The 26,513-nt window shown below is 45.2% G+C and overlaps 1 protein-coding gene across 1 annotated transcript; it reads left to right on the top strand.

Annotated features, from left to right (window-relative positions):
* The first annotated feature begins 198 nt into the window (after window positions 1-198).
* Window positions 199-25,611, top strand: LOC106580782 (leucine-rich repeat-containing protein 75A). Its single transcript, XM_045703595.1, has 4 exons — window positions 199-2,721; window positions 9,951-10,088; window positions 15,669-15,781; window positions 24,118-25,611. Exons 1-4 carry the CDS (start codon window positions 2,467-2,469, stop codon window positions 24,956-24,958), a joined length of 1,347 nt encoding a protein of 448 aa, XP_045559551.1. The 5' UTR covers window positions 199-2,466; the 3' UTR covers window positions 24,959-25,611.
* The last annotated feature ends 902 nt before the right edge of the window (window positions 25,612-26,513 follow it).

A 26,513-nucleotide genomic window follows, 5' to 3' on the forward strand; every position in this document is an offset into this window, starting at 1 on the left:
GTTTTTCAAACACAGTCCTCTGGACCCCAAGTGGTGCACGTTTAGTTTGTTTTTGCCCTAGTCGGATTCAATGGATCATCAAGCTTTGAGAATTTGAATCAGCCGTGTAGTGTGAAGGCAAAAACCAAAATGTGCACTCCTTGGACCGAGTTTGGGAAAGGATGGTCTATCCTTGCAGGAGAGTGGGGCATTTTGGCTGATGCTGCAGCTGAGAAATGGATCTGTGCGCACTCAGCATAAAAGGACACCCCCTCCCCCTCCTGGTCTTGCTGGTCATCTAGAAGCCTCATAACTGAAAGAACCAGTTCCATGGTAACCACAGGCAATCACTCAGATTTGAGTTTTTGAAGCCATCATGAGCCGACAAATGAATTTAATAGTTTCTAATGCATTTGAGTAGGGCCCCTAGCTCAGCTGACATAGCATATACTGTTGCTATAAGTGTAGTTCCTTCCGAGGGAAGGTTAGAGTATACAAATGGTAAATATAAGATTATGCTGAACAGTTATGATCAAAGGGCACACTGCTAGACCAAAACCCATACAAACATGCCCCCATCTTTCCTGTTGTATCTGAGCTGTGATTTGGTTCTTGCGCATCTTGAAATCATATGATTTGTGAGGTCCTTTTTTATTATTGAACATGAAATGTTATTTGATGGCGTACTGAATATAATTTTGACTCCCATTTCAAATCTATCAGCTGCAGGGATTTCTATTCATTTTAAATCTGAGAAATAGGCTACTTACATATTTAGAGAAATTACTATACTATTCTATAGTTTCATACTACACTATAATTCTATAAAACAATACTATGGCCCTAAAATAAATATGTAATTCCACGCAGCCAACACCAGAGGTCAATATAACGCAATACAATGATTTGCACTTCATGGAAACAGACCGAAGCTGCAAATTTGTCATTTGAAAGTCTGCAATTACGAGAGTAAAAGTCTCTGAAGTCGTCTTTGCAATGTGCTTAATGTACAAGCCAAGGTCATAATGTTGTTTAAGTATTTCCATGTCATAGTACTGTGTTATTCATTATTATAGGTTATTGTAGGCACTAGAGTACCTCTACATTAGCCCACCCCATCCCCAGACACCGTTCAGAAGAAAAGGAAAAGATATGGATGTTGGCCTAGCTATAGCTGCAATATCCTCTTGGCAGGACGTCTTTGTAGTGGGGAGCAGCCTGCCCAACCCATCCCTCAGTGCCAGGACTTGAGGAGAGAAGCGCTCACACGCACTGTACTCACGGCGCCTGCTCTGGTCCGCTCCTTCGACAGTGCGCAGCCTATAATTCAGTCCAGACAAGAGACACCCTCGACCAGGTCCCGGACTCTACCCTAGACTACTGCCGAGGCCGTTCTAACAGGACATGCCTCGAAGAACGAATCATAGAATATAGGACCAACGAATCCGATTTCTTGCAAAGGAAAAGGTTGACATAACGTGAATTATTTGGAGAGGCAGAGGTGTATAAACAAACGGAGCAGATAAAGATGCCCTGTCTTCATCGCCACCACCACATTCGTTTAGCTTCCTTTTCATTTTCTGCACAGACGCAGGATACGTGGAATTATTGATTAAAAGGGAAGAGGATTCCAATGTGGACGGGAGGAGAGGAGACACTCGTGACACTGACAATCACATCAATTTAGGAGCGGCCCTTCAGAGGATAGCCGTTTATATGTGAAGGACAGAAATTAAGTCGTCTCCAGGATAGCACTGTGAGCGAGTGCATCCGATCGGAGTTTCCTGGCGATCTGCGGGACTGCTGCTCCACGTATTTGCGGCCATGCTGCGGGAAGCATCCTCCGAGCTCTTCCCGACTTGAGGGGCTTTTACCAGCCGATTGTTATAACAGTGAATTCGTTAAAATTATTTCGTGGTCTAGAAGACGGCTTTTCCCGAGGCTTTTTTGCAGTATTTGTTTCGTCGTTTGCTAAAGGACTCTGCGCAGTGAGAGCTGATCATATTTCACATAGCTCTGACATTTGTATCCTAACAAAATTCTGTGGAAAACATTTAATTATTTATAGACAATGTTCCGTGAATTGCAGAACAAAAGTTTTGGGTTGTGTGTCCCGGGTTGAATAGTGTAGGCCTATGGGGTTAAGTGTTTCTCTGTTTGTGTTTATAGTAAGGCACGTGTCGCAGCCAATTCGCTCAAGCTTATTATGTGAGTTAAACATTGTATTAAAATCGGAATTAATGTGTTGGATGTTGTTTCCCCTACTGGTATTGCACTCTAACAGCTGGACAGTGTACCATTCACGAGGGGACAGGTGTGTTGTCCAAAGAGTCAGGTGGGGAAGGAACCCAGAGGTCCTATCCACTTTAAGCCCTTTATGGGGGGGGTTAATGTTTAGTGCAAAAACAAATATTTTTATGCAAGTCAGCCTTGCATGACTGCCTGGGGGAGCAAGTCATTTCTTACAGCAGATTCTAACATCCAAACATGGGCACCAAACAGACCAAAGGTGTTGGGGGCCAAGAGGCTGGGCCCAGCCCACAGCACGGGTGGAAACGAACCCCTACCAAGGAGAGGGGTGACATCTTCACCTCCTTCATGTTGAGGTCAGGGGACCGGCTGAGTCGTGGAGGGACCCCTCCGCCCTACCAGCGCCGGATAGGCATGATCCAGGAGATGATGCTGATGGCCAAGCAAGGCAAACAGGACAAGGCCACAGAGATGCTGCAGACACTCCGGCAGGTGTGTGTGTTTATATGTAAGTGTGTGCGCACGTGTGTTTATGGTATGTCCTTGACTGTGTGCCTGTGTGTGTTCCTGTGTGTGTGTGTGTGTGTGTGTGTGTGTTTGTATGTGGGTGCGGTGTGTGCGCCTGTGTGTTTATGCACCTTTGGGCTCGTGTGTTCATGTGTGTGTATTTCCCTGTGTGTGTATTTGCCTGTGTGTGTGTGCATGCACGTGTGTGTTTCATCTACTATAACCCCAAATCCCATGTCAATTCACTGCAAATCCTAGTCTGAGTCTAGCTTACATCAACTCTGATAAAGTCCTTCACTAGGCCAGGGATACACAGATGGGAGGTGAGCTACAGAGGACAGAGGAGGGCAGACAGATGGACTGATACAGGTAGAGAGGTGTGATCGTTAGAAAGCTGGATGTGCTTTCTCTCAGTTAAGTCGTGATTAGCTCTACCACGGACACGCTGACACCGTGTGCACACCTCACTTTAAGGGACGTGCATAACTAGAGGGACTGTCTGTCTGAGTGAGGCGAGGACGTGGATACTAAGGAAGACCAACTCAAACTACACCTCCATTCTATGTCACACCAGGGTCGTGTTCACTAGACACGAAAGAAACGGGGAGGTGCTACCTGAACTTGGCCAATATGAAACGGTCGTTTTCCGTTGAACAATGTTATGAAATGTTTTGCTTCGGTTGTGCCCTGATGAATATGACCCAGCATTGGAATACAGTCAAATGACCTAAGGTTATTAGGTCAACTTAGATGACAGTCATTTACACCAACAGCTATCAACAGTATCTGCTCTTGTAGTGATACCATAACAAGCCGATGAGATGCATCCTGCAACTCTCCCGTGTGCCTCCAGCCCCGCACCTCCTTTGCCCCTCTGTCAATGGTTTTTGTGAGGAGCATAACTCATCCTGGGCTGTGTCATGTTGCTGAAACAGATGCCCAGAGGCTCGGCTCGCCTTCGCTGCTGATGCAATTAGAGGAGTGGCACACTTTATGGCCCCACTGTGATGCCATTCAGCCAGGCTCGATCGGCCTGTGGGAGGATGGAGAGAGAGAGAGGAAAGTAGAGGTAGGAAAGTAGGGAGAGAGAGAGAGAGAGAGGAGGAAAGGAGAGAGAGAGGAGGAAAGGAGGGAGAGAGGAGGAAAGGAGGGAGAGAGGAGGGAGAAAGGGGGGAGAGAGAGTATGAAATGAGGGAGTGGAGAAAATCAAATCCAAGTTTATTTGTCACGTGTGCCGAATACAACAGGTGTAGACCTAACAATGAAATGCTTACTTAACCAATAGTGCGAAAAAAAGGTATTAGGTGAACAATGGGTAAGTAAAGAAATAAAAACAACAGTGAAAAATAACAGTAGCGAGGCTACATACAGACACTGGTTAGTCAGGCTGATTGAGGTAGTATGTACATGCAGATATGGTTAAAGTGACTATGCAAATATGATGAACAGAGAGTAGCGTAAAAAGAGGGGTTGGTGAGTGGTGGGTGGCGGGACACAATGCAGATAGCACGGTTAGCCAATGTGCGGGAGCACTGGTTGGTCGGGCAATTTGAGGTAGTATGCACATGAATTTATAGTTAAAGTGACTATGCATATATGATAAACAGAGAGTAGCAGCAGCGTAAAAAGAGGGGAGGGGGGGCACACAATGCAGATAGTCCGGGTAGCCATTTGATTACCTGTTCAATAGTCTTATGGCTTGGGGGTAAAAACTGTTGAGTAGCCTTTTTGTCCTAGACTTGGCACTCCGGTACCGCTTGCCATGCGGTAGTAGAGAGAACAGTCTGTGACTGGGGTGGCTGGGGTCGTTGACAATTTCTAGGGCCTTCCTCTGACACCGCCTGGTGTAGAGGTCCTGGATGACAGGCATCTTTGCCCCAGTGATGTACTGGGCCGTACGCACTACCCTCTGTAGTGCCTTGCGGTCGGAGGCTGAGCAATTGCCGTACCAGGCAGTGATGCAACCAGTCAGGATGCTCTCGATGTTGCAGCTGTAGAACCTTTTGAGAATATCAGGACCCATGCCAAATCTTTTTAGTTTTCTGAGGGGGAATAGGCTATGTCGAGTGCACAAAAAATGTGGGAAAAGTAGTGGAAAGGAGAGAGAGAGAGAGAGAGAGAGAGAGAGAGAGAGAGAGAGAGAGAGAGAGAGAGAGAGAGAGAGAGAGAGAGAGAGAGAGAGAGAGAGAGAGAGAGAGAGAGAGAGAGAGAGAGAGAGAGAGAGAGAGAGAGAGAGAGAGAGAGAGAGAGAGAGAGAGAGAGAGAGAGAGAGAGAGAGAGAGAGAGAGAGAGAGAGAGAGAGAGAGAGAGAGAGAGAGAGAGAGAGAGAGAGAGAGAGAGAGAGAGAGAGAGAGAGAGAGAGAGAGAGAGAGAGAGAGAGAGAGAGAGAGAATTTGGAAGAAGAGCTTCTCCTACTAAGGTGCTTTTACCTCATAACATTTATCTCCAGACATAGTTAAGAAAGAGAACTTCACTATGCATCCAACTTCGCGATGTGGTTAAGGCCCAGACCTTTTACACTTTATATTGAATATCGGACAGGATTTCATCGATTGGTTCACTCCTTTTGTTGATATCACCCTCAAGGGCAATTGATTTTCATTACTTCAAACACTAGGTATAATTTGACACGATCAAATTAGTCTCACGTAGCTGTCATATTGTTGCCTTCCCTGTAAACATTTCGAGCTTTGCCAAAATAGAAGCCTGGAAATAGAGGCTATGTACCAATCAGCCCATGTGTTATCCTATCTCAGAAGATGGAGGTTCCAGGTTGAAGGCACCAGCTGTGTAAATGTAAGGCTTTAGGGTTAACCTGTGGATCAAACTGGTGAGGTCAGACAATCCACACCCATTAAGCATTTTTGGTGCGCTCATTGATCGTTTCCCCCGCTTACAAATATCTCAGCATCTGGATTGACAAAAAGCTTTCTTTCAAAAAGCATGTTTATGAGTTAGAAATTAAAATAGGCTACTTCTTTAGGAACAGGTCTTGTCTTTCATTAAATATCAGAAAACAACTGATTCAGTCAACATTCATTCTGGTTATTGACTGTGGTGATGTCATCTATATGACTTTGGCGATATTGCCTATATGAATGCATCTGCCGCTCTTTTGAAGCCATTGAATGCAGTTTATCATAGCGCATTGCGCTTTATTACGGGCAATAGGTTCAGTACACATCATTTCATTATGTATCAGAATGTGTGCTCCTTGAAGTCTCGTAGATCGATGCATGGCGCTCTTTTTGCCTCTTGAATAAACTTCCACCATACCTTACCTCATTGTTAACCTTCAGACGTTTAAATGACCAGACACGGACTCCCTTCATCTCCACCGAGTTAATCTGCTTTGAGTTTTTTTTACGCCTTATGTGGAATGATCCCCAGAATTCCTTGAAGTTGGTGCAATTCAGGCAGATGTTAGAGGGACAATGTGTTTGTTTCAATCTTAACAATGTGCTTGTTTCATATGATTGTGTTTTGCTTTGCGTGTTTTGTGTTTGCTTTCTATGTAATTGTGTATATAGATATGTATAGTGTAATTGATGTTTGTTGATGTGTTCATGCAGGGCTCCTCTGTGAAAGACACTGTGGTCTCAGCATGAGAACTTCACTATGCTTCAATAAAAATAAAAAAATCCCTGCTGGTTGTTGTTCAGAGATCAGAGCCTCTGTTTACAAAGCGTCTCATAGTAGCAATGCTGATTTAGGATCAGTTTTGTATTGTCGACCAGACTGAATTAGATTATAAGGACGGGAAACCTGATCCTAGATCAGCACACTTACTCAGACACTTTGTAAATATAGGTCCAGGCTGAGATGAAGCCATGGAGGGACACACAGTGTATTATCATGTCATTATCAATCTTCTAGCTCTGGCTCTGCACTCGTAGAAAAAAGTGTTCCAAAACGCCTGTCTCCATAGGAGAACCCTTTTTAGTTCCAGGTAGGACTCTTTAGGGTGAAAAGGGTTCTACCTGGAACCAAAAAGGGTTCTCCTATGGGGACAGCCGAAAAAGCCTTTTAGGTACTAGATAGCACCTTTTTTTATAAGGGTGTGGCCCTCAGTTTCAAAATACACCAGCTACACTTACATGATAATGCCCTATCACTTTTATACAACGGGTTACCAACATATTCAAATCATGATTGGCATATTTTCATAAAAAAAACATATTTTGATAAATGTATTCATACTATTTCATCCTTCCACAAGATATAGTCCCGAAACAAATCTAGGGTTGCTACCCAAGCCAGCTGGTCGTTTGTCTATCGGTTCGGTTGCCACAGACGCGACCCAGTAGTTTAATCTAAATGTTCTTATCCCTTGCTCGCTAGCTAGCCATCTACAGTTAACTTACTGTCATGTCAAACAGTGTAGCCAGAATAACAGCGAAGTATCTGCATTTGCGTTTGTTTAAGCTGTTTTCTAGTGACATTTATTTGGATACATCCATAACAATGAGCTGATGATGCGCGATTTCGCCTGGCTTAGAAAATGCGCTCTCTCGTCAGGGCACTTGTTCAGAGGAGCTAGCCAACAACACAGCTAACACAATCACTTCAAACTGATGCTGGAAAGACTGCGAAGTAGCTGCGTTTCATTTAGTTTGACCTGTTTTCTATTGACATTCCTTTGTATATATCCATTAAAATGGATATTAGGTCAACTTAGATGACAGATGGTCATTTACAACAACATGAGAAAAGCTGCCTGCCTGCCTCGTCATGACTCCCGACACGTTCATTACTATGGGACAGCTAGAGATAACATTTTAATATTGAAACAATGTTGCAAACGTCGGAGAGACAGACAGCAAGGTTTATACAAATCTCTGTAGTTGAAAACCAAATGCTAATCTAAAAGAAATGGGAGATAATTTCTAGATGCTTTTTATAGGTCCCGTGTGGCTCAGTTGGTAGAGCATAGTGTTTCCAACGCCAGGGTTGTGGGTTCGATTCCCACGGGGGACCAGTATGGGAAAAATATGTATGAAATGTATGCATTCACTACTGTAAGTCGCTCTTATCCAGAGCGTCTGCTAAATGACTAAAATGTAAATGTAAAAATGTTATAGTGGCGATAAAGTTTATAAATTGTATGGCTGGGCTAATGAGACAGTGGATTGCGTAGTGAGATGGAACAGAGTAAATAGGCATTTCAACATCATAGCTTGGAATAGACACTGGCTGGAATACGGTTTTATCCAATCAGCATCCAGGATTAGACCCACCCGTTGTGTAATATAGTATAATCACCATGCCCTCAGTCCACACCGCAACAGGTTGATTAGAAACTAAACTGTTGATTCTGATGCTGTTACTGTTTGTCTTTCCAGTTAATTTGGGGGTAGAAGACCGAAAGAGAGAGAGAGATGTAGAGAGAGGGAGACTTAGATAGGGAGAGAAAAAAGAGAGTGCCTGTTCTTCAAAAAAGATGGAGAGACTGAGAAGCATCTCAGTTCACTGGCAACCAGGTGCACCCCGTTGTTGCCCGGATACCATGGAATTTCCCATTAAATTGGAATTGATTAATGAAGGGGCAGCTCTGTTAACACCTAATGTACCGGGAAAAACTCTTCATTTCTATTTCTCCTCCTCAGTCCGTTTGCAGGGTTTTTACAGGGAGTCCACTGCTTTGATGATGAATGTGGCTAATATTGATGTGGGAGGAATACTCTAATGAAAGACAATTTATTGTCCTCACTTCCCCCACTAACCCTCCCTCTCACGCCACCACCACCGCCACCACCTTGCAGTTCGAATAAATTTGCGGCTTTAGTTGTCATAGCCATTAATTTTTAATACCGGACTATTGACATAAGAAAAATGCATGGCCTTTTCTTTACTAGAGGGAATTGCTGCTCAAATGTCCTTTTTCTTTCCGTCCTTTCTCTCTCTCCACCTCAAAGTCTCATTCTGCCTTTGCCGTGTTGTTTTTACATTGGCTAGAGCAACAGACTGCCCCCATCGACCCACTTCCACCCCTCTCCCCTCACCAATTTGTGGCCAATCTGTAACTGCAGGTACCTAAACCTGCTGTGCTGTGCCGAAGATAACACCCAGAGATGGCAGATGCATTTCCATTTAGGGGTTATCTATTTGCATAGCTGCTTGATTTCTTATCGCTTCGCTCGGCGGGCACTGGGAGAATTGCCTCCCTCATGTCCTGTGACTCATCCAGCTGTCATGGATGCATACACACGCACACACCCCCTCAAATGGCCGCACGCCACACAGTTCTAACGTTACTCATGATGCTAGGGTAAAAAGCAAAGAAAGCAAAAAAAGACTCAGTGTTGTGTATGTATTGAAACTGCTGTGATCCACCTGTTGATATTCCTGGAAGTGAAGCACATGTGTAGTAGCGACTTGAGTTGTCTCTTCTGAAGTGGTTGGTCTCTCACAGAGGACAATGCAGGTGAGGGGTGTTCGTGACCTGTGTCAAGGCTCTGATTCTCATTCAGACACACAGCACAATGGGGAGCTGAGAGAGAGAGAGAGAGAGAACGTTTGCAGACCCAGTAGCTAACCTCAGAATAGCTGCAAAGACAAAAAAAACAATCCATAGTCTGCCATGGATTGAGCTTCAGATAAATACACTATTTCCCCACAGGTTTCTACGTTAGGGAGTGTAAGCAAATCCAAGGTCTTTGCATGAATTGACAAAGACTTCCCGTGCCTGAAGGAAAAGTCGTGTTCATTTTGACGGTCGGGCTGCTGACATGCGGAAAGGACTCTCCCTTTCCTGGTGCTGAAGTCTACTATCTGTTAGTGTTTGAGTCAATGCTACTGGACCAGCAGGTTTCAGTGTTAAGTTTGCTTTACCAGTGGTGCATTTGTGAGTGTTTGCACTTTTGCTAATCCCACCTCCGAGTGCAAGTCAATAAGGATGTGTGCTAGTTTCCTGTATGTCAGTCAGTCACATAAACTAATGTAATATTGATATATCGGGTCAGAGGTGAATTCTGTGTATTTTGTAGGGCCCAGAGGTTGTCTTGACAACGTGGTATAACCCAGAAAAACCCAGGGCCTTGAGTTATTGGCGAGTTAAAGTTTTTCCTGGGCTGGTCACACGGTTCATGAAAACCGCTGGCTCTAATCATGTAACACAGTTCTACATCTCTCTCTCTCTCTCTCTCTCTCTGTCTCTCTCTGTCTCTGTCTCTCTCTCTCTCTCTCTCTCTCTCTCTCTCTCTCTGTCTCTGTAGGACTTGGGGATGGAGTCCACATCTCTGGATGACGTGCTGTACCGTTACGCCAGCTTCAGGAACCTGGTGGACCCCATCACCCACGACCTCGTCATCAGCCTGGCCAGATACATCCAGTGCCCCCCCAAGACAGGCCCGGTAGGACACCGAACACTCCATGCACACACGCACATACACACACACACACACACACACACACACACACACACACAAAATACGTGTACAGGTGGCTGCTATTTGTGGTTGTTGGATGGGATGAGTTAAATGTAAAGTGCATTGAGGCCTAGTAAAAAAATGCATTTAAACGCAATTTGTTATTAATCCATTATAACATGCTCCTCACAGATACGCACCCCCATCACAACATTACCTCTCAGACGTATTTTATTCAGCGTGCTAGCGCAATGAGGCCATCTCTTTTCCTCCTGTCTTTGGGCCGGAAATTAGGTTATAGATGTGCTCTGAGTGTGTTTGTGTATGTAATGGTGAGTGGATTTGTGTGTACCTCGGTGTGTGTGAGAGAGAGAGAGCAACAGAGAGATACCACCCAAGCATCAATTTGAGCCAGGGGAGTGGAGGGAAGGACATTAATGACTATCAGAACTCTGGGTTGAGGTCATTCTCTCTACAGTACAGTGTATTGATGATCGGCTGGTGGGATGCTGTAGTTGAAATGGAAATGCACTCACATTAATGCCCATAGGGATGTGAGGAAGGTCATGCTCTCTTTCTCATCCACCAGTTCCTCAGCGAGTCTTCCACTCATTAACAACCCAAGTCCGAGAATTCATTAGATTTGGCTTAAGACCCCTCACGGCATGAATAAAATCTCTGCATTTTTAGAAAAACATCATCATGCCCAGAAGGATTAAAATGACCTACTCTCATAAGGATTTCTATCTGTTTTAGTTAAATAGATGTACAATTAGATTGAGATAGTTAGGATGGATAAAGGATTAGACCTTTTGATTACACCCATGCCTAATCCTTTGCTTTTTCTAACAGGCGTGATTCTGTCTTGCTCACCGAGTGAGATGATGAAAAGTGTTAGCGGTGGGTAGATGGATGTGGCGACTAGGAAAGAGACTGAGATTCTCTAGTCATTATGGAAGGAGAGACGCATGTCTTGCAGGGAGAGGGATAGCAAGAGACGGAGGGGAGAGACGGAGGGGAGAGACGGAGGGGAGAGACGGAGGGGAGAGACGGACGGCAGGGGGAACGACAGACAGACAGACCAGCAGTGCCTTGTTCTCCTATATGAGTCACACTCTGAAAATACTGGCAGCCTCAGTGCTGCTGCTCTCAATGGAGCGAGTCCAGCACATTATTACCACACACACACACACACACACACACACACACACACACACAGACACAGACAGTAAACATCTATATTTGTGTAGTAACCAGTAGTTTAATTTTTTTTAATAGTACTACTGATATTGATTACTGCATTGTTGGGAATGCATTTGCAAGAAAGGTATTTCACTGTACTTGTTCACGTGACAATACAACTTTAAACTTAAAACTTATAGGGAATGTCTCTGAAAGACCGATTCAGCCCACATTCCTCCTGTTACTTCTCTGCTTGGCCACAATTTGAACCCGTTCTTTAAAAAAAAAATAGCTTGGCAGATTGTGAACCCAGGTGTTTATTTTCGACTGCTCTTTTTCTTTCCCAGTCTACTGCCATTTTCAGCCCTGTAACAATTTAACGTATTTCATTTAATTCAAATAACTGTATTTTTTCCTGTGAGGGAACTGCTTGTGCGCAGTGTTTCACACAGTTAGGCTTTGTGGTAACCCGAAAGGATGAGCGACAGAAGGATGTTATTGATAACACCATGACAACGCATAACACCATGGGTAAACTACTAGTCCACCTGCGTCACGGAGAGACTATTTTGTTTCTGGGTGCTGATGAGAGAAACAGATTTATGTGTTGATGTCGTGGAGAGGGAGAGAGAGGAAAAGCAAGCGAGCACGGAAGGCAGGAAAAAGGAGAGGGAGTAGGTGAGAAGGAGGGAGGGAGGGAGAGAGTGTCTTAGTGTACACGGTAAAAATAGGTCTCAAAACACCATGATTGTGTAGTGAAACCATGAAATGTAGTGCAGGTTAGCTGAGATCTGGTGTTTGGAGTGTGTTTGAATGTAATCCCAATATAAGTGTTTCCTTACACAAAAATAGTTTTTAAACAGAAATGTAGTACTCTGAAACGCCCAAAGTGGCTCTTCAACCTCAATATTGGTGTTTTTAAGGAAGTGTTGTGAACACACTTTTTGGGGTTTCAGTGCGTGTAAAAGGCAGCATCAAAACACCAAAACGTTGTTTTTCATACAATCAATGGTTTACAAATTCAAATGGTTTATATCCTAAATATTGATTGATTGATAAGGGCCTATGGAGAATATTCTTTTTAACTTTATTATTTTATGATTTATTTTGACAGATTAGAATCAGGAGGGGCAGTACGATGGTACTTTTAGTTTACGTTTTACCCACTCAACCACACAGCCACATTGTAAGAAATTATTCTGGGGTGAATTGAATTTATTTATTTAAAAAAAATCTAAACCAACATATATTTAATAAAAATGATTGCAAGCCGTGCAGGGCCCTTGGACTGGTGTTAACGCAGCTGACTTAGACAGGTCACCCCTCTCCCCACTGAAGACCAGGGTTCAATTCCCTGGCACCATCCAACGCTCCCCGTCCAACCTGACAGAGCTTGAGAGGATCTGCAGAGAAGAATGGGAGAAACTCCCCAAATACAATATGCCAAGCTTGTAGCGTCATACCCAAGAAGACTCGAGGCTGTAATCGCTGCCAATACTGCTTCAACAAAGTACTGAGTAAAGGGTCTGAATACTTATGTAAATGTCATATTTCAGTTTAACAATTTTAATACATTTACCAAAAATTCTAAAAAACTGTTTTTGCTTTGTCATTATGGGGTATTGTGTGTAGATGGATGAGGGGGAAAAAACAATTCAATCAATTTTAGAATAAGTCTGTAACGTAACAAAATGTGGAAAAAGGGAAGGGGTCTGAATACTTTCAGAATGCAGTGTGTGTGTGTGTGTGTGTGTGTGTATACATACATACATACATACATACATAGTGTATTCAGACTCTTTGAGCCCTTAGCTCTGCTCTACCCGTGACGACACACAGCCAGCCATATCACGCTGACCGTACTGCACTTCCTTTGAGCTAGTTTTGATTGGGTCTTAGGAGAGGAGACAGCGGGGAGTTGGTAGCTATTGAATTCATTGTCCTTGTCGTGTTTGTTGTAAAGGTCAGGAAGCCAAATAGAACAGCACTTGAGAGAGGTTTACAGTACAGATTGCATCTCAAGGTATGTGTGTGTGTGATTTTTCCTTTTGATACAGTACTGTACAGTTGATAGATAACTAGACTATTGAAGGAAAACCAGAGCCCCATATATATGTAAATAGATGGCTCCGAGTAAAAGTATAACTGCCTACCCTGCTACCAGAACAGGATCTTTCCACAGTACAGTGTAATCCTGTACACGTGTCTGTCTGGCTGTCTGAGACAGAGTCTGCTGGTTGTTGTAGACATATGTAGGCCTGTGGACACAGCATGGAGAGGAATCCCTCAGTAGCCCAGCATATGCTGCTAGTCTGCTGCCTGTATCAGAACAGTGGAGAGGGGACACATCCCAAATGGCACCCTATTCCCTACATAGTGCACTACGTTTGACCAGAGCCTTATGGTAGTGCACTGTGTAGGGAATAGGTTGCCATTTGGGACGCAGAGAGTTAGCTCCAGTGCAGAGTATTGATGGTCACTAACAGACTGGTCGATACCACCCCGCCCACCTCCATGTTCCTGTTCCCCCTACTCCCACAAACTACTGTTCAGACAGAGAGAGGCTTTTAATTCCACACTTTCCACACCATGAACAGGTTTATTACACCGCCAAATTAATATAGATTCATACTTGGAACGGCTAATAACGAATTACTGTAAATATCTCATATTTTATTCAAATGTTTAACAATATTGTTACAGCTAGCACTGGTGTGACCACATCTGCTCAAAGGAAATTGCAGTTAAATAAGCATCTTTTTTAAAGAAAAGAGCTATAAAATCCTGTATGTTGCTGTGTTATTGGCATCCACACACACAATCCACAAGATACGTGTTTGGCGGTACACATGCAGGTTTTATGTTATAGTAACCATGCAGGTTTTATGTTATAGTAACCATGCAGGTTTTATGTTATAGTAACCATGCAGGTTTTATGTTATAGTAACCATGCAGGTTTTATGTTATAGTAACCATGCAGGTTTTATGTTATAGTAACCATGCAGGTTTTATGTTATAGAAACCATGCAGGTTTTATGTTATAGAAACCATGCAGGTTTTATGTTATAGTAACCATGCAGGTTTTATGTTATAGTAACCATGCAGGTTTTATGTTATAGTAACCATGCAGGTTTTATGTTATAGTAACCATGCAGGTTTTATGTTATAGTAACCATGCAGGTTTTATGTTATAGTAACCATGCAGGTTTTATGTTATAGTAATGCAGGTTTTATGTTATAGTAACCATGCAGGTTTTATGTTATAGTAACCATGCAGGTTTTATGTTATAGTAACCATGCAGGTTTTATGTTATAGTAACCATGCAGGTTTTATGTTATAGTAACCATGCAGGTTTTATGTTATAGAAACCATGCAGGTTTTATGTTATAGTAACCATGCAGGTTTTATGTTATAGTAACCATGCCAGTAGGGCGCGCTGAATGAGTGGAGGAGAAAGTGGAGACATCAGTATCGATAATGTAATATGTCTTACCTCCAGAGGACACAGCCAGGGATCTGGGAACAACACACACACACACACACACACACACTGGGAACAGCAGAGCAGACCATTGAACCGCTTACCAGTCTGAACCGGAGACTATTAATTATCTCTCTCCCTGAATAACAAACCCAAGTGGCCTGATATAATGGCTTCTATTTCATTTCTAGTGATCTTACCACCAAGAGCACCAACTGGCCTTCTGGGGACGATGATCCAGGTGTAGAATAGCAGATTAACCAATAGGGCGTCGATATGGTGTCACAGACAATAATGTACTGTATTAATATCTTTCCAGACCTGTGCCACCCTTCACTTTTTTCTTCTGACGGCCATGGTAAGAGCATTCCGTGTTCTCCGTAAATGTCTTTTCTGAGCCGCTGTTTGATATGTCACTATATACAGTATGTTAGTGGGGTGTGTTTACTGGTGTTGTCGTTGTGAAAACCTGCCGTCAATACTTAGTGTTTCTGAAGATTGAAACAGGTGCATAGAGGACCACAGTGTAGCACCTTGACTCACAATATGAATTTATGTTAGCCAATGTTAACCTACTCTGTCTGTTTTAATATGGAAGTGCATTCCCTCCCCAGCAAGGAGTGGGAGAGGGAGAGAGAGTGTTTAGTTCCTCAGCTCCTCTCCTGTCACCACAGACGAAGGAAGATGTGTTTGTTTGCTACGACTCATCTCCGCTGGTCCCCTGTCAGCCAATGTTAACCTACTCTGTCTGTTTTTCTCTCTTTCCCTTTTTCTCTCTCTCTCTCTCTCTCTCTCTCTCTCTCTCTCTCTCTGTCTCTCTCTCTCTGTCTCTCTCTCTCTCTCTCTGTCTCTCTGTCTCTGTCTCTCTGTCTCTCTCTCTCTCTCTCTCTGTCTCTGTCAGGGGGAGGATTCTCTGGGTGCCATGGAGAAGGTATGTCGCCAGCTGACCTATCACCTGAGCCCACACTCACAGTGGAGACGGCAGGGCATACTGAAGAGGAAGCCGCTGGCATGGTGAGGAGACGGGGGACACGTTGTGTGTGTGGGGGGGGTCAATAGAGCTAGAGAGAAAGTTTGGTCAAAGGCAGCATACACACACAGAAGAAGCTATGATCATTGTACGGAAGTTTCTCAAATCTGTGTCTCATTTCCTAATGTAATTCTGGATCAGTGGACTGGCTGGCGCACTCTTTTGCCTACATGCAAAAACGGCAAACTTGCACGGGGCAGGCCTATTTTCCGTTAGTGAATGGGATTACTTTGTGCAAATAAAAGGCTTGACGTGGCATCTTGGGCCGAAAGATCAGACTGAATCATCGTTTCTCCTAGCATCCTCTCTGATTTCCCAGTTCCTCCCTCATTGGTCGATGCGGAGGAAGTCACGAAAATGCCACGTCATCTGGTGTGTGTCTAGCCTAGTCCAGTCTAACTCAACTAAAACAAGACATCCTATTTGTGTGTGTGTGTGTGTGTGTGTGCCTTTACTTTTGCGTGCATGTGTATCCGACTGTGTGACTGTGTGTGTTTCTATATAAATATAATCTAGAACAATTCTGTGTATCAATAAAATTCAATCAAATGTATTTCTAAAGTTGTTTTTTTTACATCAGCCGATGTCACAAAGTGCTATACAGAAACCCGCAGACCTTATCTCATCTTTTCATTCATCATCTATTCCCAGCAGCCTTCACTCTGCCCCTAGCTCTAACTGCTCTAACCGTGACTACATTGATGAACGGGAGTAATATTTACTCAGCTAAGTGAGTCAGTGAATGACAGCTCCTACAGATGGGTGTGTGTGCTGCACGCTCCCCATCAGTGCTGCAGATCTTCCAGCTCTCAGGGCTGTGCACTATACAGTGCAGCTGCTGCGCCGCATGCAACTGGTGAAGTAGTGTCTGTGTGGGTTTGTGAGTTGTTGCATGCATGCTGGCGTGCTTCTGTGTGTGTGAGTTGGTGTGTGTGTGTGTGTGTGTGTGTTCTGGTGTAACAACTTCCAAAGTGTGTTATGGTGGAACTGTTTCCATATAGTATGTAATGGGTCCTTTGATCCTGGCGGTGGTTATTACAAGGAGCCCAGCGGTGATGTGTTTATATCCTCAGAGCTCTAGCTTGAGCCTGTTCCCGCAGGGCCACACACACATACACACACACTGGGGAGCAGAGGGATTAACAGCCCACATGTTCCCCAGCTCTCTGTCTCCAGTCTTTCTTATCATTACAGCTCTGAGCTCTCCCATCACCTGCTATTGTTCCACGGTGTAATCACCATAGAAATAGGATTCCTAGAAGGGACAATACTACGCCTACGCGGTAGCCCACAGAGCAGGGTTCTAATCACATTAGCTCTGTACACGGCTCTGGCCATAGAAATATAATTATATTTAAACATCTCTGACAGTCCAGTGCGATTACCATATAATTAAAATGATGACTGTTCTGGTAATTATACTTCTATGGTAATCACACTGGACTTTGCGAGCCACGTACAGTGCTAATGTGATCAACACCCTGTTTCTGTGACCTACCTCGTGGGCGTCCTCCCTCAGAACGGTGTCTGTGTGTCTGTCTTTCAGGAGAGATGTGTTCTATTTGTCAGTGTTGCTGTTTGTCAGATCGAGTCTGATGTCGTTCGTTATGGAATGGGTACACAGCTGTGCTGCGCAGACAACTAAGGCCAGTTCAGTGTCACCCATCAGTATGTCATTTGAGAAGGTTATTGGGACACGGTTTGCTAGTTATGAAAACTCCGTCTTGTCACGTAGTCTGAAGTAAGTGCCTGGGTTCTATTGTAGAGGAACACTGTGCATGTTAATGCCTGCCGGGTCCTCCTTGACGCCACCATTCCATCGGTAATTACAGAGGTAGCTAGAGGAAACCTCTTCAATATCTCCATCTCACTGACTAACACTCACAGACATGGAGTGCTCTGCATATAATCAGACCTTTTCTCAAATACTATTTCAAATCTTTCAAATACTTTAACTGTTTGCTTTAGTCTGCCTAGAGTGACAGGGGGTGGGCTTTTGGGACTAATGGGACTATTCCATTGGCTCTACTGTGCAAGGAAAACTCAGAGCGAGCCTAGCTAAAGTATTTGAAATGATTGCAAATAGTATTTGAACCCAGGTCTGCATATAATGTGTTCTGTGGATCACTTTAGCTTTATCTCCGTGAATCTTGTCTCCGTGCCTCTGTCTCTGTGGTGGAGTCGTCAGGGCCCTTAATGCCTTTTTCCATGGGTTTCATTAGCTGCTAGCTAATTAGCATGGGAGACAGGAGCCCTGGAGGAGAGGGCTCATCTCCTCCTCCTCCTCTGCTGTCTCATACACTCTGCCTCAGCTCTGGATTGGTCATGACCCCAGCACGCACCGCACACACGCAAGGACACACACGTGTGGATGGACACACACATATGGCCATATGCATGTATAGACATGAACACACACGCAAGCACCGTACACATAAACACACACACGCACACACACACACTCCTGCTGCTTCCAGGGGAAACTGCTCGACTGAGTTGTGCCAGCCCCCAAACTCCATTTCCAGTTCAAGTGCGTCTTGATTAAAAAGTACTGGGACACCTAATGAGTGAACTTTCCCTAGTTAGATACTGAACCGCAGGCTTGATGAATGTTGAGGATGGTTTTGTAGTTGGGCAGTGGCTGACTCCGCCTTAAACACGGAATTAGAATTTGTCCTGGAATGGATTAGGATTGTCAAGGTATGAAATGTTGAAAGACGACTATAATTTATAGAAACAAGTTGTGCGTGTACGTGTACGTTACCAACCTTAAAATGATTAAATTAAGGTCCTGTGAGGCTCCGTTGGTAGAGCATGGCGCTTGCAACACCAAGTTTGTGGGTTTGATTCCCACAGGGGACCAGTACGCAAAAGTACAAAATGTATGCATTCACTACTGTAAGTCGCTCTGGATAAGAGCGCCTGCTAAATAACTATAATGTCCTTAAGAAAAGATGATAAAAATATATACTAGCTGTTGTCTGATAACGTACTTTAGAATTTAAAGGCTTTATGCAGTCTTTGCATTGGAGTGAGGATCTACTGTACAGCCAACTAAAGGAACAGCGCTGGTCCCTGCAGCAAGACTGTGTGAACTGACAGTGATGACCGCTGGAAGCCGAGAGAGAACAGATGCTTGGTGGCCACCAAGTAAACAACTGTCAAATTAGAACTAGCGCATGTGTGTGTTTGCGCGCGTGTTTGCGCGTGTGTGGCCTACACGTCAGGCCTACACAAAACGATGAGTGGCGGCTGTAATGATCTGAGAAGTATGTGGTGACAGAGATAATGAAGTGAATGGAGCAGTAATGGGAGCCAACCATAGCTCTGCCCGTCTCCCATAGAGACAGATGACCAGGACAAGGTGACACACACACACCCACACACACACACACACACAAACACACACACAAACAGGGGAAAAGTGACATCTTTGCCGTCAATTTACTAGCTGACACCTAATACCACACTCATTATATTGCAATGGCACTGCTCTCACTAGGGTTGCGTTATGTCACTGAACAATGGTGTCACCAAGGGTCAGAGATTTGTATGAAGCTCACTTGACAGGGATTTTATAGTGGATCTGCAGAGTGGAGTCACCATACCAGGGATCATCAACTAGATTTTTCTTTCTTGAGCAGATTGATGGTTAGGGGACTGGAACATAATTACAAGTAATTTGTTTACTGCAAATTGACAGCAAGAAGCCCAACAGATATAACATTTGACTAAAACATAATCATTTCAAACCTTGCATACAATCACATGCTGTATCTCTCTATTATGCCTGGGAATACTTTGGAACAGATTTCCAAAATTAAAATAACTTGAAACAGATTTGCTGGTGTTTTTACAGACGTTTATGTCTTATATTTATTTTCTTAGGGGGTGGGGGGCTCAGAAATGTTGGGGGGGGCAAATAAAATCACCTACGGGCCACCATTTTGGGAACCTTGCACAATACTAATCAATAACAACCTGGACTGGCCTGACACCAGGAGCTTTCAGTGTGTCTAAGTCTCAGACGGCTCTTTCACTCTCGCTCCTCATTCGTTAGTCCTTGTTCACTGCCTTTCTCCCTCAATCTATTCTCTTCTCATTTGACCGGTATGCACAATGCGAGCAAAAAGACGGGGTCACATTATAATGGTTATGATATGCAAAAGAGTTTGCACCATTAATATTCATTCTCTCAATTTGTATGTCTCTCTCTCTCTCTCAATCTTCTCCCTTCTGACATAAACTGCTTGGCACTATGTCCTTATTTATCCCATTTCCTCTTCAGACCAGCTAACATTGCTCGTCTGCTCCTCTCATTTGCATGTGTGCTATCAGTATCAGATCTATCTTTTACACACCTAAGACTCTGGATAGGCTGGGAGCGTTAGACCTATGCTTTCATATCTAATATGTCATCTGTGCTCACTGGATTTGCGAAGGAGAGATATGCTGTAGATGGGGGACATGATAGCAAAAGCAACCTTTTATTCAGATATTGTTGATCATGTGAGGCACGGTCCCCAACCGTTCAGTAACCGATGTGTAAAATGATATATTGCTCTCGCTCTGGATGACATTTGACTATAACGCCCCCGTAACATTGTGAAAGATTGTTTTAACATTGAACTGATTTCAGAGACCATTCAGTTATGACTGAGACTTCTACTGCGACACATACTTCACTTGAGCGAAGCAAGATTAGAGAGAGGGCAAGGCGGATGAATTGATTGACGAGATGAAACCTATTGTCTATCCTTGAGGGGAAACGGTGAAACAAGCTTCCTTTTCAGAGGATCTTCTTCCTTCCGGGCACTCAACAGTGTCTCATTGCACTGACTTGTGGCTGAATTCACAAATGGACTTGTGTGGAATATGGTGCAAGCTCCCGTCAGCCATTCACGCACCAATCCAATGCTTTTAAATGCACGTAGGGGATTGAACAAGTGGACACTTCTGGAGAAGGGTACGAGAATCGGAATGCATAAATAAAGTCAACTTGCTCTCCTTACCTCTTTCACAGTGAGCACATAGAGGAAGAGGGGAGAGTCTGCTCTCTCTCACCTCTCTCACAGGAAAGAGGAGGCGAGAAAATAATTGCTACTGTCATCCACTGTGTGTACACCTGCTGTGTTGGTGATAATTGATGAGAGAAAGAAAGAAAGAGAGAGGGGGGAGAAAATGGAATAGAATATAATATAATAGAAGAAGAGAAGAAGAGGTGAGAGGGAGGAATAGATCCAGTACAGGGATAGAAGGAAAATATATCAGGGACATCAGTGATTAGATGAGAGGTGACTAGGAGGTGAGAAGGTTAAGGCCTCTATCAGAAAAGGGATGGCCAGGGCAAACAACCTTGTTGAACCTCAAGTGTGCTTGTCTGTTTATATATGTAATCATTTTGGATGTCGTTCATTAAATACAGGGAAAACTGAAAGCATGTTCACTTCTAAATTCTTTAGAAGCTTTCACTTTGTCTCCAGTTTCATTGCAAGGAAACAGTTTAATACAACTGTTTTGATTTACTCTGTTATTATCATTAACACACATGGATGTGATATCATGTATTTGTTATTGGGGTTGAATGTTTTTTACATTAGGAACTCAGTGAATGTAAAACGTTGGTGGAGCGGGGTGCTTGCAACACCAGGGTTGTGGGTTTGATTCCCACAGTGGACCAGTATGAAAATGTATGCGATTATTACTGTAAGTCGCTCTGGATGGTTTTTTTTTATCATGTAAAGTCTAATTCTTGTGGCCTCATGGACATTACACAGGTATTGTTTAGGTTTAATTTCTTGTGGAATATTTGTATGCAGGGCCTTGGCTTGATATTTGTCTCACCCGCATCGATGGTATTGCATGATGATGACCTCACAGCCAAGTCACTGGTGTCCCCCTTAAATAGCCTCTGTTCCAACACAGCTAGCTTTCTGCATGCTAATGACAGCTAGCAGTTAGCATGCTAATCATAACACTCAGTAGAAGATGAAAACTTATAGTACTGTCGTTCTTTTGCACACCCCACACATCCGTTTAACATAAAACTGCCTATCAAATGGGTGTAACTTAGCTTTAATGTATGTTAGTCAATCTACTCTAGATCGGTCCCCATGTGGTATGTAGTATCTATGCCCCTAAGGTCCTGACTCCTGTGTCTGAGAGAGACAGGACTCGGGCTCAGCGTTTGTCTAGTCTAAAGCGTGGGATTCTGGTTGGAAGCCAATCTGAAAGTGTGGGATTGATGTCCTGTATGACGTTTCCTCTGTTTTTGTTTAGGTTCTGCTCTGCTTTTTAGATTTGTTTGTTAAAACTATCAGGGGAGAAGTCACAGGGGGAATCCTGAGAGGGAGCCAGGGATTCATCATGAGGTCATAACCCAGGGACCATTGACTTCGACCCATAGACCAAGAATTACTAGAGCGGATATTTAAGTCAACATTCCGTGTTGGGTGGGCCGTCAGCCATGTGACTGTACTATCAAATGTACACCGTCTGAAGGATTTTCCCGTTCTAGTAATTCCATTTGTTTGCTTTGACCCAATTCCCATAAAAAGTCATTAGCTAGAGAGAACTTTTTTTTAAAGTAGTTAATATTAATAACAAAACAAAATCTGGAATGATTTAGCAGCATATGTGGGACTGCACCATGTCTCAATGTTGTTGACGGATTAGAGCAGAGTGCTTGACCCATATAATTATAATGGACATTCACGTTCATGTCAACGTTCTGTGATAAGTCTCCTTCTAGTAATTCTATGCCTGGACCAACTAATAAATGAGTCTCTGCTTTGGCTCACATCCTGGCACTACACAGCTATTGGGAGGGAGATTTACTATTGTTATGGTACATTTTGGGGGGTGTTCTTGAGTAATAATTGGGGTCCGGACCTCATTGTGCCTCAAATGCATTGCGTTGTTTTCATTTGTACCTGGAAGGCGTTCAAGTCTGATCTCACTTTTCCTTTTATTGGGATAAAATGCAGAGCAGGCCTTCATTCAGTTCAGTTCATTCACTGCCAAGCACTAGACTCCTGCTGTGCTTCTTTTCAGCATGTGTTGTGAATGCGTGTCTAACATTTTCACTTTGGAACATTTGTTTGTCTTCTACCCCCTGAGGTCTGGATTATCCGGACGTGCTTCTTTCTTTGTATCTATCCCCACTTTCTTTCTAGTTCTCCTTTTATTCTGTGGTCATTGTTAGGTTTAGAGTGTTTGTTTACACATCCTACACACCAAACTACACAGATACTGTTCTGAGCAAACAACATTACCTCATTTCCAATCAGCGTTTTACTGCTTGTTGTAAAGTAAGTAGCCTTGGGAAACCCATAACAGCTCATAGGAGTGGGAGCCTATTTCCTGTTTCTATAGCATGAGGCAGCTTGATGTACAAGTACACCCCCCTGGGCAGTGCGCTAGTCTATCGCAGGGCCTTACCCTCAATCTGTCTCTGGGCATCGAACTTTCAACCTTTCAATCTCAGGGCAAACACTCTAACCACAAGGCTGCTGAGTTGTTTACTGTGTTTTGACTGACGGCAAAAAGACCATTGTGTATCTCCTCTGAAGTCATCCGAACTCACATCGCTGGAATCATTATGTTATTATGACTCATAATGACCAAATTGAAAGACACTCCACACCTGGGTGTCACCCACAGTATTAAGACACAAGCTTATGCCAAAACGCGTGAACACTTTAGCTCTGACACGTAGACCCACTTGTTTGGTTCGATGAGGTCCACAGAGAATCTCCCTGTTCACTCTCATCGCATTTGTTTGTGTGGATCATATGGACAGATTTGCAAACGGAAACGCAACACAGACTGGCAGACTGCTAATTATGTAGAAACTAAAACATCTCTCTCTGTCACTCTCCCCAACTCTCCTCTAATTATCTCTGTGCAAACCTTTCCATGTAAGCGGGTGAACCCATTTCTCACCTCTCTGCCCCTCAGCACATGAAGTGTCAGGAAATGGTGACAACAACAGTATTACAGATAGTAATGTAATTGGTCTACCTACCTGTCGCTATGCCTGGGGCTCCTGCTGTCTGTCATCGCTGTCCTTGTCTCATCACAGGCTCTTATAATGGGGTAGTTGTGTAATACCCTTCTGTCAGGGGGATGTTTCTCATTGAAAGCTCAATGCATCACCCTTATAGTTTTATTGACTATATGATATATGGACCTTTGCCATGTTTCATGCTAGGGAAAAATACAATTTGCATACATATTTTGGATTGGAGATATACAGATTTACCTACAATTTGGTTAACGCACGCATCCTGACATGTAACTGATTACGTCTCCCCCCCAGTCTTAAGGTGATGCTGTCGACCCCTCCCCCTAACGGGGCGCTGGACCTGTCGGGCATCCCCCTGACGGTGCGTGACATGGAGCGCCTGTGTGCCTACCTGCAGCGCCACGCGCCCATCATCTGCAGCCTGGAGCTGGGCTTCACCGAGCTCACCGACGATGCCTTCCTCCTTCTCCTGCCCACGCTAGCCGCCCTGCCCCGCCTGGAGACCCTGGCCCTCAACGGCAACCGGCTGACCCGTGCCGTCCTCAAGGAGCTGACGGACAGCCTGAAGGATCCGGCGAGCTTCCCCAGTGTCACGTGGATCGACCTGGGCAACAACGTGGACATCTTCTCCCTGCCCAAGCCCTTCCTGGTGAGTCTGAGGAAGCGCTGCCCCAAGCAGGGCAACCTGCCCACCATCCTGGAGTTTGGTGAGAGCCAGGCCAGCGAGCCCGAGGGGAGGGTGGGGGATGACGATGACAGGGATGACACCAACAGGACAGTGAGCATGGATGAACTGAGGTCGGAGATGGAGGGGGAGATGGACGGAGAGACGGAGATTGAGGAGATGATGGAAGAGTTGCTGGACTTTGACCTGGAGGTGCAGGGGAAGGAGGACGAGATAGAGGACAGCATGTGGACAATGGGGGAGCAGAGGAGGGAGGGAAAGAGGAGGGAGGAGACACGGGGACAGGGAATTAGGAAGATGGTGGAGAGGGCAGAGCTAGAGGAGGAAGACACACGGAGTGAGTCCTCCCACTTGTCGTGCTCCAGCCAGTCGCAGCATTCCTCTGGAGTGGTTGAGCTGATGGAGGATGAAGGAGAGGAGGGGACTGATCACTTAGACCACCTAACCTGAGCAAGAACCCCAGTCCACTCTGCTTGTAACTTCCCTTCCCACATTTTGTCTAGAAGGAGAAGAGAGCAGTACCAGCAAACAGTGAACGTTGTTATAACGTTAGATAACGTTATTGGAATGCATAGGTAACCGGAACTTGTTTTCTGGGTTGGACATCTGGGGCAGGGACTCTGTCATCTCAACCTACTGGAATGGATCCGGAATAACCAACTGATCTGGGTGGACTGTTTGTCCATAGATGTACAGTTTAGGGAGATGACAATCCAGGTTGAAAGAGGAGGACGTTTGTGATAACTCTTATTGTTGTTTCATTATGAATTAGGATTATAATCCTCTGTAGTAAAGAGTAATAGATATATTATATATCAAATGTAGAAAACATATACATTTTCTAATGTACATGTGAGTATGTCAAAGCTGGCATGTATGAGATGTTTCATTCAGGTTTTACTCCCTGCTCATCCTGTCCTATAGATGGATGAATGCCTATGTGCCTGTCACTTGTTCCCCCCTTGGTGGAGAGACTGTGTATGACGGACGGACGGACGGGTAGGTAGACGGACGGACGGACGGGTAGGTGGACGGACGGACGGACAGGCGGACGGGTGGACGGACGGACGGGTAGGCGGACGGACGGACGGACAGGTAGGCGGGCGGACGGACGGACAGGTAGGCGGACGGACGGACGGACAGGTAGGCGGGCGGACGGACGGACAGGTAGGCGGGCGGACGGACGGACGGACGGGTAGGCGGGCGGACGGACGGACGGGTAGGCGGGCGGACGGACGGACGGACGGACGGGTAGGCGGGCGGACGGACGGACGGGTAGGCGGACGGACGGACGGACGGGTAGGCGGACGGACGGACGGACGGGTAGGCGGACGGACGGACGGACGGACGGGTTGGCAGGCGGACGGACGGACGGACGGACGGGTTGGCAGGCGGACGGACGGACGGGTAGGCAGGCGGACGGACGGACGGACGGACGGACGGGTTGGCAGGCGGACGGACGGACGGACGGACGGGTTGGCAGGCGGACGGACGGACGGGTAGGCAGGCGGACGGACGGACGGACGGACGGGTAGGCGGGCGGACGGACGGACGGACGGGTAGGCGGACGGACGGGTAGGCGGACGGACGGACGGACGGACGGGTAGGCAGACGGACGGACGGAAGGACGGACGGGTAGGCGGGTAGGCGGACGGACGGACGGGCGGGCGGACGGACGGACGGGTAGGTAGGTAGGTAGGTAGGTGGACGGACGGGTAGGTAGGTAGGTGGACGGATGGGTAGCTGGACGGACGGGTAGCTGGACGGACGGGTAGCTGGACGGACGGGTAGGTGGACGGACGGGTAGCTGGACGGACGGGTAGGTGGACGGACGGGTAGGTGGACGGACGGGTAGGTAGGTAGAGACAGACGGACGGGTAGGTAGGTAGAGACAGACGGACGGACGGGTAGGTAGGTAGGTAGAGACAGACGGACGGGTAGGTAGGTAGAGACAGACGGACGGGTAGGTTGGTAGCGACAGACGGACGGGTAGGTAGGTAGCGAC

Source organism: Salmo salar, chromosome ssa20 (assembly GCF_905237065.1).
Source record: "Salmo salar chromosome ssa20, Ssal_v3.1, whole genome shotgun sequence".
Classification (NCBI taxonomy): Eukaryota; Metazoa; Chordata; class Actinopteri; order Salmoniformes; family Salmonidae; genus Salmo; species Salmo salar.